This window comes from Harpia harpyja, chromosome 22 (assembly GCF_026419915.1).
Source record: "Harpia harpyja isolate bHarHar1 chromosome 22, bHarHar1 primary haplotype, whole genome shotgun sequence".
Taxonomy (NCBI): domain Eukaryota; kingdom Metazoa; phylum Chordata; class Aves; order Accipitriformes; family Accipitridae; genus Harpia; species Harpia harpyja.
In genome coordinates this window covers 19,079,037-19,093,194 of record NC_068961.1, presented here as the reverse complement: position 1 = coordinate 19,093,194, position 14,158 = coordinate 19,079,037, and the positions used below count along the sequence as shown (strand labels likewise).

The 14,158-nt window shown below is 42.4% G+C and overlaps 1 protein-coding gene across 4 annotated transcripts in view; it reads right to left on the bottom strand.

Moving 5' to 3' along the window:
• The window catches only part of RASA3 (RAS p21 protein activator 3), a 134,321-nt gene that overhangs the window by 62,758 nt on the left and 57,405 nt on the right, over positions 1-14,158 (bottom strand). For all 4 annotated transcript variants that reach the window (XM_052774129.1, XM_052774131.1, XM_052774130.1 and 1 more), the window contains exon 4: positions 8,593-8,687. In XM_052774129.1, coding sequence (XP_052630089.1) covers positions 8,593-8,687 — 95 coding nt within the window. The remainder of the gene's footprint in view (positions 1-8,592; positions 8,688-14,158) is intronic.

Here is a 14,158-nt window from a genome sequence, read left to right as displayed (position 1 = left end):
CATCCAGAGGGACCTTGGCATGCTTGAGAGGTGGGCCTGTGTGAACCTCATGAAGTTCAACAAGGCCAAGTGCAAGGTCCTGCACACAGGTCAGGGCAATCCCAAGCACAAATACAGGCTGGGTGATGAGTGGATTGAGAGCAGCCCTGCGGAGAAGGACTTGGGGGTATTGATGGATGAAAAACTGAGCATGAACTGTCAATGTGCGCTCGCAGCCCAGAAAGCAAATCACATTCCAGGCTGCATCAAAAGAAGTGTGGCTAGCAGGTTGAAGGAGGGGATTCTGCCCCTCTGCTCCGCTCTCGTGAGACCGCACCTGCAGTACTGCGTCCAGCTCTGGGGGCCCAGCGCAAGACAGACATGGATCTGCTCGAGCAGGTCCAGAGGAGGGCCATGAAGATGATCAGGGAGCTGAAGCACCTCCCCTATGAGGACAGGCTGAGAGAGTTGGGCTTGCTCAGCCTGGAGAAGAGAAGGGTCCGGGGAGACCTTATAGCAGCCTGCCAGTACTTAAAGGAGGCCTGCAGGAAAGATGGGGAGGGACTCTTTAACAGGGAGTATAGTGATAGGATGAGAGGTAACAGTTTTAAACTGAAAGAGGGTAGATTTAAGTTAGATATTAGGAAAAAATTCTTTACTGTGAGGGTGGTGAGGCACTGGAACAGGTTGCCCAGAGAGGTTGTGGATGCCCCATCCCTGGCAGTGTTCAAGGCCAGGTTGGATGGGGCTTGGAGCAACCTGGTCTGGTGGAAGGTGTCCCTGCCCATGGCAGGGGGATCAGAACTAGATGGTCTTTAAGATCCCTTCCAACCCAAACCATTCTGTGATTTACCCCACATGGGGACCCTTATCCCAGCACAGTTCCCCAACCTCATCAGCTCCGCAGCTCAGCTCGTTGCTCAGAGTGTGGAAAGAGGGACTGGGACCCACCTTTGGCTCTTTACTCTTCCTCCTGCCGGTACAGAGTGACTGCACGCAGTCTCACCCCAGCTTCTGGGGATGGAGGAGGGAAGACATGTAACAGGGATGGGTTGCAGGAGAGGACTAGGCTAAGCAGGTGACATGGACCATTCCCATGACTAATGCCAGCACTTCATTGTTTTGGAATCTCAAATGTAGCATTGTGATACCCCTGGTATGTTGGTTTACTTTTCCTTGCCACAAAGTTGTCTGGAGAAAGGAGCACCGGAAGAACTCAGCACTGCACACAGACCATTCCAAACTATGGGATAACCTGTGCTGCTGCTGCTTTCTCTGTCTTTCCAGATTTTATTTCAGGATATAGCAAATGTTATTAGACAGATCCTGTCTACTTTGAAATCCCCTTAGGCAACTTTGAGATGTCACTTTCTGGCACTGGTAAAGCTTAAAAGCAAACAGTAAAACTGACCCAAACTCTAAGGGCTCACTAAATGCTGTCCATGAGGGACTGGGAGAGGAAAGGCCAAGGGTGCAGCTACTGCTTTAGGTAAATGCAGCCCTGCAGTATTATCAGCAGCCCCACATAAGGTCACAGCCTAACAGCAGCCTTGAGAGCAGGAGGAAGAGTTTGTTTGCTGTCTACATTTGCTGCTCTAACAGCTGCTTCTCCCTTTAGCAGAGGGCAGCAGGCGGCTGGGAAAGGTCTAAGGATCACACTCCAGATCACAGCCTGCCTGCTGGACCACAGTGTGACACACAAGAATCTGGAACAAAATCCAGTCTATCGCTGTGGAAAGTGCAACAGCTCTAATGAACACTGCATGGATTCATGAATGCTAGGCAAAGCAGAATTGATGTCTGCTTGGTCTCCGTATGTGCAAGCATGTCAGAATTGCTCAGTAACTGGAAAACATCTTCAAATGGCACAATGTTCACCTTCCTGTTCCTCTAAAGGAAGAATACCTCCACATGGTTGAAATCCTTATAATTAGTCATGTTCTCCTCAAATACTTTGATGCAACACAGTATGTAGATACTGTAAATGAACACCACCCAGCTTTCATTTCACCAGAGAAATTGTGTTCTGCAGATACAGAATCCAGGTATGTTATTTTGAAATAATGTAAATTTATTATTCCGCAGTAAGTGCTCCTTACCACATGCCACGTTACAGACTAGCTTTTTAAAAGCAACAGACCAAAACTGGACAGACTGTCTTACCCCTTTGTGCTGATAAGCCTGAATACTGCACTCTTACATTCACACACGAAGTCTTGCCACAAAGCAGAATCTGGTCAATAACTGGTCTTTTCATTTAATCACAAACATTATTTACCATTGTTGATGCATGATTCAGTTCTCTGAAATAATTTTGTCAGTAGGCATGTAGCCTTGAGAATCTTCCCACCCTATCAAAACAGATTTCATCTCTTTTCAAAACAACTAGAAGAGAGAAACCTAAAAGCCACTGTTCATAAAATAGAGGGTAACACCCATTTATTTCCTGTGTGTGGTGGAAAGCTGACACCAAACCTGGAAGCAGCTGCTTCTTTTTACAATTTGCATATACCCATGCTTAGAGTAGGTTATACAAAATGCATCAGTGACTCGTCTTTATGCTAGAAGCATTTAGATACCTACACAAAGATAGTTAATGTCAGTGTTGGACTGTGGGCATGCAACGGTCTTAACTGTTTAACAGACTAGACAATTCTGTCAATCACTGGAGTGAAACAGCCTTATACGGTTGCTCCTAAAGACAATTTGCTCAACCTAGTTTATCTTCAAACCCATATTCTTAAGAAAAGTAACAGTTGGCATCAGAGCTATTCCAGTTCAACACGATTTGCTCTACATATATAAAAAGCATTGATTTATACAGAACAGGAAGCGGGCAGATATGGGAGAGACCATGGCAACTTCCATGATATTATGAAAGTAAGGCAAAAGAAAATAACAGAGAAATAACTTCCAGCTTCCTCTGCAGATCTGGGATAAACTTCTTTAACTGTCACACAGAACTGAATGGAGAAGAGCTAATTCAAAAGCTTGTGGTGAAACCTTGGCTCTGCTGAAGTCATGGCAAAACTCCCACCCTGGCAAGGCCAGGATTTCATTCATGAAGCCTGACATTTGGACTACAGATTCTGCATTCAATGGGAAGGTGCTGACAAAGGAGGAGAGGGTTTTTTGAGCAGCAAAGACTGCCCTGGATATATTCTTCTAGCTAACATACAGGAAGCGAATCACAGAGCCAGCAGTGATTTCCAGCACAAGAAAAGGATTTTAGGTGTGCTCTCCAAACATACCTGTAAGTAATGTTTTCTACTAATAATGTATAGTCCACCATCTAGCACTCGTATCAGTCCATACTCAAGAACAGGCATGTTTAATCAACAATAATCAAAGGCCTGTGTAGGAAAAATGCTAATGTGCTGGAAGGAAGAGGAAGGGCTTTTGGTGTCTGAAGAAAGTATTTCTTAACATCAGTAAATCTTTTGCACAAAGCTTTGAGTACAGAAGGTTAAAATGTGAGACAATTTGCTTCCTCATTGTTGGTTATCTGCTCTTTACATGCTTTTTTTTTTTTCTTAAATAAAGTTGATAGCCAAATAGATATGTTTCAGACACATCAAAGTTCTTAGGAGGAGGAAGGGGAAATGAGCAGTTTTCAAAGTTTTGTGTCAGATCTTTTCACCCCCAACAATGAGTTTTACATAAGACCTTGAGCATGACTGGCTTTGGAAAAAGCACTCTGTCATCTAATACCAAGAACTCAGCTGTAAGAGAACATGACCATTTCACATTTGTCAGTGCTGTGGAGGAAGTAACTCAAAGGACACTTGAAAAGGGGAACTTTTAAAGCAAGAGCCTGCACATGAAAACATGTCAGAATGATCTAACTCCCCTTGCATTTCTCCCCCGCTTTGGCATATACAGACTAGATGGTTTGGAGTATGCTGGCGTATTTTGATATTTATCAGAACGTCTCTGGATCTTTAACTACTTCACTGATTACATGCACACAAAGGGTGTTTGAGTTGCAAAGCTCAAACTTCACAAAACAGACTTGAACTATGCAGGGCTGAAGTTACTGTGAAAAAAATGAAGGGGAAAACTACTCAAAACAGGAAGGGCCTTTTAAAGATCGCATGTGCACTTGGGCTTAAATGCCACTGAGAACACATGGACCACTGAGAGCATCTGTCATCTACAGCCCCAGGCAAATATCTGAATCAGTTACTGTTGAGTAAATTTCTGCATGTGAAGGAAAGGCAAACATTCATGGATCAAGAGAGATGTACACAATAGCATTGCAATTTTGCTTCCAGTCCTCAAAAAGCATGAGAATAAGAATATAGCAGGTCCTGAAAGACAAATGACTAGCAGAAAAAGAGATGCATCCCCTGGCAAGTGTACATCATGCTCTTACTGACTTCAAACAGTCTAGAAAGTTGTGTCTTCTGTTGCTAGTTCCGCCCCTCCAGCTGAGGCTGCCTGATTGTTCGTACTCTCTTTTGATGCAAAAGTTAAACCATTTTCAGTAATGGTTCAATTTCTGTTTTACTTCCCACTGAAACATTTGAGCGCCTGTACTGTCACATACTGGGTATTTAGCTCTGGGCATGGCAACATACCACTGAGGAGTAGGCAGGCTCCATCAGAAGATGGGAACTTAAAATTCCTTCAACTAAATCTGCACAAACCCACCTGGTTACAGCTTCATACTTCCAGAACAAGTTTTCCAGTCTGGAAGTTAAGCCATGAATTATGCATTTAACAGCTGCTGTCAAGTTTCATTCTGCACTCTGTGTAATAAATCTTCCTGACAGCATTTATCATGTTTTAGTATATTTAAAATGGAAATATTCAGAAATCATGTCATTTCATATTTGTGTACCGAACACTAATACAGTTTTGATGGAGTTTAATAATTTGTTCTCCACAGAGGAGCTTGAAGTTAAACCACTTACGGCACAACAGTCCCATCACCCAGGTTATATCTAAACAGCATTCAGGGTATGCGTTGACAGGACTATAGCAGACTATGCAGTATGTTATTTTCAAACTAGCAAGAGCAAAACCAGCCAGTAACATCTTGGGGCATTGATTTACCAACAGAATAAGAGCCTGTCAACTCCAAGGGGCAATTACAGTCCATTGCCGAATGACAGGGTGCTGTGTTCTGACAGCTACCGTTACCCACCCACTCAGATGCAGGGAAATTCAGGTGCACCTGATTATGCTGATTATCTCCACTAGCTAGTTTGCTAGACCAAATGATGAACCAAAGCCACAAAGGGCACATGGGTGGGTAATGCCCAATCTGCATCCGTGGGCTGAGCAGCTGCGCAGCACCTGTACTGCTTCGTGTGGGACTGTGCACCACACGGAACAGCACCAGCGGTGGTGAGATTACAGGCCTCTTAGCAGCTCTTCACCTAGATAGACAATGCCCCAATTTTTTCTTCAAGATGAGCAATCACGCCAGACTCCAGTACATCTTGCTGTCAAGCAATAAACAGGTGTGGCATTAAAGCATCTGAAAATAACGCTCACATCTGTGTAGGCTGACAATTAACATAGTCTTGTTGTCAGTAACATCCTTATCTGCCATAAAGCTTATCAAGTCATACTCTCACCTTGCACTCCTGACACTATAAAACATCTTTATAAGACATTAAGAATTAGGAAATGTTGGAAAAACCATAAAACTGAATGCAAAGCCTCAAGCTAAACACCTTGGCATCTATGTCTGATGGAGTTATACAACATGACCACTTATACTTTGATTTTTTTTTAAATATATAGGCTTATTTATTTTGTACAGCATTAAGAGTTATAGATATCCACTCAAATTCCATTAACACTACAATTCTGTTTGTTTGTTGTATTATATGGCACTTGCAAAAAAAAGAGAGGAATCTCCACATCACACACTATTCCCTCTCTATGTATGAAGACAGAAAACAGTATTGCCATTTGAAAATTTGTACCATTTCTGGAACTCATACAAGTGAGGTCCAAACCACGTCAAGAACAAAATTTTAAATTCCACTCATTAAACTTCAGATAGACAGCTCAAAATACCAGAATATCAGAAAAGTTATTACCCTTAATTTCAAATCAGTCCTCCTGTTCTGAAAAATGAAGCCAAATGTGTCCTATAACTGGGCATCTGAGAACCATGGCACCCAAGATCACTACTATTTCAATAATCCATTGATTTTTAAAGCTGGTTTTCGGTTTCTGACTGTGCTGATTTGGTCTGCTTAAAACCTGGGTATTTCCAGGCTTTGCATACAGCAAAGAATAGTCCTATACAGGCTTATCACCGTCACCCAGTTTCTTTCATATCCTGGCCTAATGAATTAGAAAGAATTAGAAACCCAGTCTCTTTGATAGTTTTGGGTTGTTTTTTTTTTTAATTCCTGACTAACTTGTATGACCTCAAGCAAGTCACATTCTTTCTGACACTTATTCTCACTGTATTCAAAAGCGTGGGAGTGACAGTAGCTTACCTCAATATGGTGCTCTGATGCATAACTAAATAGACATGAAGTGCTCTACAACATGGAAAATAGTATTAAGGTCACTGGCCGACAAAACCAGAAGTAAGATGCAGGAGTTCCCTGGCACATGGCTCAATGTTTAATCCACTAGATTATGTGGCCAACAGGGACAACTGCTAGAATGATAAAACCGATAGTTGGCACATTAAAATTGCTTTTTGACTACTAGTATTTGCATGATTCACTGCAAATGTTAACTACTTAAAATATCTTAAATTATTTTCCTTAAAATTGGAGAAAAACTGAATAACATTGCGTAAATACCTATCATTAACACAAATATTCTCTTTTCTCTTATAAATGAAAAAGCGTTTAGAAAAAATACAACTGAGATACCACAAATGTGAAAAGACACAAACACAAAACACTCCTTCATTTGGCTGTCTTCACTTGCATAAGAATTCATACAAAATATTTACAAATCTGCTCCCACTATTACGGAAAACAAAGCCCTCTTGCAGACTCCTTAACATAAAGACTGTGGAACATCTAAGTAAATGGATAAAATCAGAGTGCTGTTCATATTTACACTAGTTGTAATAAATGCTTATCATGGAGCCCAGAAACAGCTTTTAACAGTTGGGGTCTTGTAAAGATACAAACAGCGGAAGTGATAAACTGTACAAACAATTACAGAGAACATGCTTTCCAGCAAATATTGTGCTCCTCGTGTCTCCAAAAGCTAGAGCTGCCTGCAAACCTTTCTGTTATGAATTTACAGCTTACATTACCAGTGGTGCCCTACAAAGCACCCTGGTCTAAAAAGCTTCCACAAGCTCACTCTGTGTAAATATTGTAACAAAATAAACAATGCAGAAGCTTATCCAAATATTGGCCTTCTTCAGCTGATAAATTACAAAGGGAAAGTTTTCATATCCTGCAGGAAATAACCACTAAATCCATTGTTTTAAAATCACTGTCATAAGAGGCTTTGGGGTAAGAAGAAAGGGAGACCAGGGTAAATAGAATAGACCTCTAATTTAAAAGGCTGTTAAAAGCCTTTCCATCACCATTGGCATTGAAATGTGGCATTAAAGAGGATCAATATTTTACAAGAGAATGTTACAGACTGAACAGGCTGTCATGATGCTTTCTTTGCATGACATACATAACCATGTATTATTTGTCTCTCCAAACAAACAGAAAACCTAACCTTGAATGTATTTTCACGGATGCTTCACTACACACAACCATGCTACACGTTGGAACAAGTGTGCGTTTTAAGTGTTATTTTCTGACCTGCATGCAGACTGAAAAGCCAAGACATTACGTCCAACCCTACCACACAGCAGTATCTAAGCAGCATTTCCCCTTGTGTTTATTGGAGGCTGTTGCAGAGGTCAGACATTCATGTCTGTGGCCTCCTAAGCAAATACTGTGGTTCAAAAGTGACCTGTAATATATACTTAGAGGAAAAAAAAAGAAAAAGTAACTGATTTATATTGACTTGATATCCTGCTACACCATTTTAAATTTCTCGCTTTGTTACAGTGACTGTTTTCACAAGACCTAATATTGTAATAGAAAGTAGAATCTGCTTCAGAAGAGAGTAAGTACAATAAAGGAATCTCACTGTGTACCAAAATCTGCAAAGTACCAAACCCTAAATGGAGCTGGAGTGATATAACTGTCAGCATTTCCATGGTTTGGAGCAGGGTCTAGAAATCTGGCAGGGAGTGTATTTTTCATCTGAGATGTACTTGTTGCCATTCCTGTGACAACCTGCCTACATAGTTATTTAAAACACTACCTGCAAATACTATTTTCAAGCTGGCTCTGCTCCCTGAGGAATGAACAGTTATTTATATGGTTTTGAAGTTATTTGATACTTGAGATAACCACACCCCTCCCTGTATCAGTGACCCTGATAGTTCACATAGTTTTAATTATTTCTGTAGGCAGAATCCTGGCCCCATTGATTTATGCACACTTGTAATTCACCCTACACACACAAGTTGCAAATGTCACTGAAACCTAAACCATACTAATGAGCAGTGCTTCCTTCTTCTAGGGAAGCAACACATCTGTCCTAGAGCCATAGAACCCATAAAGCTGCCATGGCCCTGTTACAAGTACTCCTTTGCCAAGATAATCTCACCTGTACTTCTGAATCAGCATCAACATGCTGGAGTTGAAACCAGGTGTCTCTGTTATGATACTTCTGCAGATCTTCTTTCTGTATAGCTACCTTTCCTGGAAATAAAACAAACCAGAAGCACAGTTTAAGACATGCTATAGCTCCCCCAAAGTACATTTCCATCATAAGCAATTTTTAAAACAATGATTTAAGGACTGTCCTATTCAAGAAAGGCTTCAGAGCAAGGAAAGATTTCTTCAGGGTATACGTCTTTACACAATACAAAATTCCTTCTGATGAGCAGCTTTTTCCACTTCATATTGTGAAAGACTTTAAAATTCCTAATGTCATACTCACCTAACAGACTGAAGCACTGGGCTCTGTGGATAAGCTTGTAAGTATGCTTATAGTGAAAACATCATTATTACTTCTTTGACATGACAATTAAACTTGTGGGAGGAAAAGCTCGAAAATTGTTGGAGAGAGATTTGAGGCAGATGTCTATAACAATCCCAAAAGAAAGCTCCATGCATGGGGTTATTGCTAACAATATTTTAGGATGAGGCTTTTCACTACATAGTTTTGCAGGAGAAGGGCAGCAACTAGAGATGTCAAGTCACAGCAGGTTCCCAGATCTGCATTTTGAGGCCCTGTTGACCTACTTCCCTCCCTCAAGTCTTGCAGTTTTTGTATTCCGCAACCCAGAGGCACCCAAGTACTACCCCTGACTGTATACAGAAGAAAAAAAAACAAACCACGGTAGAGCTTTTCCCCTTACCTTTTTACCCCCCTCTTACCCCTACAAAATTAGCTGGTCTGGTAGTTATGGCCACAGCAGCCAATTCCATGCTGTGAACTAATGTACATGCACGCTAAGGGCTAATATATATGTAAAGCTGAAACTCTTATCTTGCCCAGTCTCTCAAGGCATTATGTAAAGCACTCTCTGAGGGACAATGAAACTTTTTCCAAGCATCTTTCTTTGTATATACAAAGCAGAGCATGGCATGCCTGAGGAGCACGTGATCCTCAGAAAGCAGCTTTGGGCTGGGTGGTTCCCAAGCACTCAGCAAAGCAGTATATTCAAAATGAAAGAATCCAGGACAGTCAGAGACGTTCGTGAGGCTTGAGAAAGCTGGTTTTTGGCAATGTGGTTTGGTAGCAGACTTTCTCTGCTAGAGTTGCTCGCCTACAGTTTGCAGCCATTGCTTTGCTATGGAAACACGGACTTTCTTTAACCAAATCCTGCTAGATAAAACACACTGACGAACAGAGTCTTAGTGGGAGAGAAATTTCCAAGGCTTCCCAAACCCATGCAGTTTGGCCAGAGGTCAGTAATACATTACCCCAGCAAATGTTAACAGAACATATTTACAAAAAAAAAAAAAAATCCATACAATGGAAGACTACAAAGACAGCAAATACAAAGCATTCTCCCTTCTGAAATCGAAAAGCTTATGGAAGTCCCAGCAGTAAGTTACTACACCCCTCAAATTTTGGCCTTTTCCTTTAGCTGTTGTCAGATGGCTCCACCCAGCCCTCCTGTTTGCTGGGCTGCTCCATGCACCCTGCTGCAGCTGCTGCTGCATTCTTCTGTCACCCTCGGGCTGCTTCTGGTGACAGCTTCCAGATTTCCAGTCCCAGTTTCTAAACTACTCTGCCATCCTTCCAAAACTGCCCTCCATAGTATCCGCCAGGGTTTCTGCTCTAGCTTCCACAGTGCAACTCTTGCTCATTCTGCCCTCAGCGCTCTCCTCCCCCTGCTTGTCCTTTAGAGATTACCAGATCCATCTCCTGGCAAACATGAAACTAGAGATTAACAAGGCAGATTCATTACCAGGCTCTTTATTGGATATGCAAACGACTTGAAACTTCTTAGAAAAGCAATAATTAAATTACACAAACCTACAAAATAATATGGCAGAAAGGGTAAATAAGACAACTGAACTGCGCTGAACAGAGGACACCAAGTTACACTGCTGAGAATCTGTGATGATTGCTGTGCATTTTCAAAGCTTCTACTTTTATTCTTCAACCACAGCAGTTTGTGGGCAGCCTAGTTTCTCTAAAACATTTTGAGAGGAATTCATTTAAACACGTGACCTTCCAATAATTGCTTTGGACCTCACTTGAAATGGTTTACTTTCACTGCTTTCTATCCTCACTGTACCCTTTAATCTCTTGCAGAAATCCTCCACCTGACTACAGTGTATCATGCACTTCCCAAACACCATTGCCCGTAATCAGTCTCATTCACAGTCACCTCCCACGCAGGCAACGTCCTTGCGGAAAACTCAAGGACGATTTCAGCAACATCTGCACCCGTATGTAGTATAAATGGTGTTACCACTGTCCCCTCTTTCAGCAGGGAGTTCCACTGCTCTCTACATCAAGGATGGCAACATAACCCAGATGGGCCTGACTGCACTGTCAGTACATAATTGCAGCCAAGTGTTTGGAGGCAATGGTACTTGCCTCCAGCTCCAAGAGGGTTAACATGGTGGTACAACTGTTTTCATTAGGAAACTGTTTGAACAGCACTGTTTGCTCTGCACACAACAAGTCTTATTAATGAGTGAAACTTATTGACTGGACTGGCTAGAGTCCAGGGTTTTTCACTGCATACCAAATATCTACTGGGGAAAAAAAAAGGGGGTGGAAGGGAGAGTAAAAAACAGGACCTACGCTTTGGCTAGTCTAAACATATACAGAGGTGTACCACTGATCGGGCAGATTGTTTGATCCGCCCCATTAAACAATTCTTTGTGCACAGGAGTGCCCTGCACAATTTCTGTTCCTAACTCTTCGCCAGCACCGGCCATGACCATACGCTCACCCAAGCCACCCTCCTCCTCCTCACCAGGCCCGCATAAGCCACAGTGCAGGTGCTGAGCACAGTCAGGTCCTGTCCTCCTCTATACAGTCACTGCTCTGCCACCAGCTGACCTACATCTGACCTGGCTCAAACAACTTCTAGCCTCACCAGAACTAGGTTAAATCTAGGCCAACAATCACGAGCTGTTGGCACCTCTCAATTGACTGGACACTATGCGATAAGGGCCTACAACTCTCCTTGAAGATAAACCTGACACACGAGGTCAGAAAAGTTTACCACCACTCGTTTACAGGACGTTTTCCTCTTTGTGGTTCTTCAGCGTGCTCCCAAACTCGAGCCCATTGTCCCGTGGTCTTTCTCAAGGCTTGGGTGGCTGCCAGGCAGCAGGGAGGGACTCCAAAACTTGCACCTGAGGCACCCGGCCACTCCTGTTTGTTTCCTCAGAGCCGCCCCGGGCTGCAGAGAGACCGGGTCTGTTCAAGGTTTTAGACACTGCATGGGAGGAGGCAGGAAACAGCAGAGCATGCTGAACAGTAAAGGTGTCATTTCAAACCTTAGTCAAGTCTACATTTTAAGAAGTTAGATTCTCAGCAACAAGACCAGCAACGATGAGGTAAAAAGCATTCTTCTCACCTGAACTGATTTCCTTCCAAAGTCTGACATTCGCCAGGACCTCACGTTTGGGGAGAGCATGGAAACCCCACACACTCCTGCGTGTTTTCCACCCACTTGGCAGTAATTTCCCTATGTCCCCCCAGTTGAGACCAAACAGATCTTCACTAGCACGTTTAAATCCTAAGCCCTGTGTTCAAAACAAAGATGAGACGTGCCCCACCTGACCCCTTCCTTCTGTGAATCTCTCTTTAGGGAAAAGCAATTTACCAACAACCTATTATTTCAAACACGCAGCCAGCTCACGGATGAAGTTACTGCCTAGGCCCTGGATAGTCCTAAGGGTGCAAATTCCACTTCACGATCCCTGGTGTTCAAAGTGATTTAAGAGTCTCCTACCTTCCCCACCCATGCACCTCTGTCCTTGCAGCAGGCTGTACTGAAACTGTTGAGGGATCAAAACTAAAAAAACACTGAACAATGAAAATAAACATTCTGGGGGAGGAGAAGGGAAGAAGAAATAAGTTTCAGGGGTCACGTGTGGGTGCTGTTGGCATTTTTAACACACAGATCATTTCAACTGACCTGTTTTACGGCTTCCCCACTCAAGAGTCACATTAACACAGCTGGAAGATAGAAGATAGTAGAATGTCAATAATTTGGGCACAGAGGCAGAAATCTGCAACAGAGACGGATAGGGATTTCTGGCTTCACCGGTTCAGAAAGCATTTGTGGAAGCACTGCGCCCTCAGTGCCTGTCCTTCACTGGAGTTTCAAAAGCTCTTCCCAGGCAAGTCAATGCAGCCCATTAGCTTGCCCCTGGACATGCCTGGGCTTGTCAATTCAGCGTCTAACATTTCCATACAAAGACTAACAGACTTGATAATTTGGCTCAGGCATTCTCCATCCAGTCACAACTACCTTCTGTCTGATTACCTGTTGGTGACAAAAGGATTAGACGCTAGTTTGAGGATTACATCTCACCTTTTAGTACTCATTTGCCACTTTGCAGAGTGCTTACCTCACAGCTGAGATACCTGAAATATTTATGTCAGATGCTAGATTAGCAGAAGATATATTTCTTTACCGAAAAAGAAGTCAAGACAGCAACAGGACAGGAGTTTGTAATTTTAAAAGGGCAGTAGGCTCTACCTGAAAAGTGATCCAACAGTTATTTTACAGAACACTAAAACCAGAGCATTTCAGGAGCTCTGGTATCTTCTCCTTAGGTTATCTTTATCTTGGAATACTTGCACAGTGAAAACCACAGAACTTTGCATATTGCTGCCAAGTGAGCTGAAGCAATATAACATAATATTTTTAATACAACATCCTCCATTAACACCAACTGCAGTATAGCTAATTTATAGCAAAGGGTTAGGTCTGAGTCACATGTTAAAAGGCCCCAAACGCCTAATTAATTCAGTCTTCTCTCAGCTCTGAGCAGAGACTACTTTGCCTCCTATGTGCTGCAATATTAGGCAGTAAAAGGGTCTGGAAGCTAGTTCAGGAGTTGCTTCATGCTAGTATATTAAATGCACAGACACTGTTATCAGTGAATTCATTTAAAATAACTGATATGAAGATGCACAAGGATGGTCACTTTCAATAGCTGGAAAGATGAAGGACAAATCAGAATCGATTTTAATCAACATTTTAGGCTGTGAAAGCCTTATGAAGCTTTAATTACCTTGAAATCTCCAACCAAGAAATACTGCTGCTATTCCAGACTACCTGGAATTTTATAATTATATGTATGAAAGGTTATTTGTTAAAGTACAGAAACTTTGTAAGACAAAAAGGGCTAGACCCCTGCCTTGTTCAAGAACCAAACAAATTCACTCACCCCTGCCATAACACAGAAAAAGATCGAAACAAGTGATCTCCCTACTTGAAGATTAGAAAGTTAAGGATGAGAATTAGGAGCAAAATAAGGCTTCAGAGCCTTAGAAGCAGCAGAATGGCTCCCTCCCAGATCCTGTGCAGTGCACCATGAAGCACAACACTACTAGACCATCTGCTACCATAGGTAAGAATTAGTGGCGATAATGGCAGAACACTTCCAGCACAGCAGTGGTGCATCCTACACCACTACTGATGTGTACTATATTCATGACCCCAGTTTTGTTTGGGTTTTGG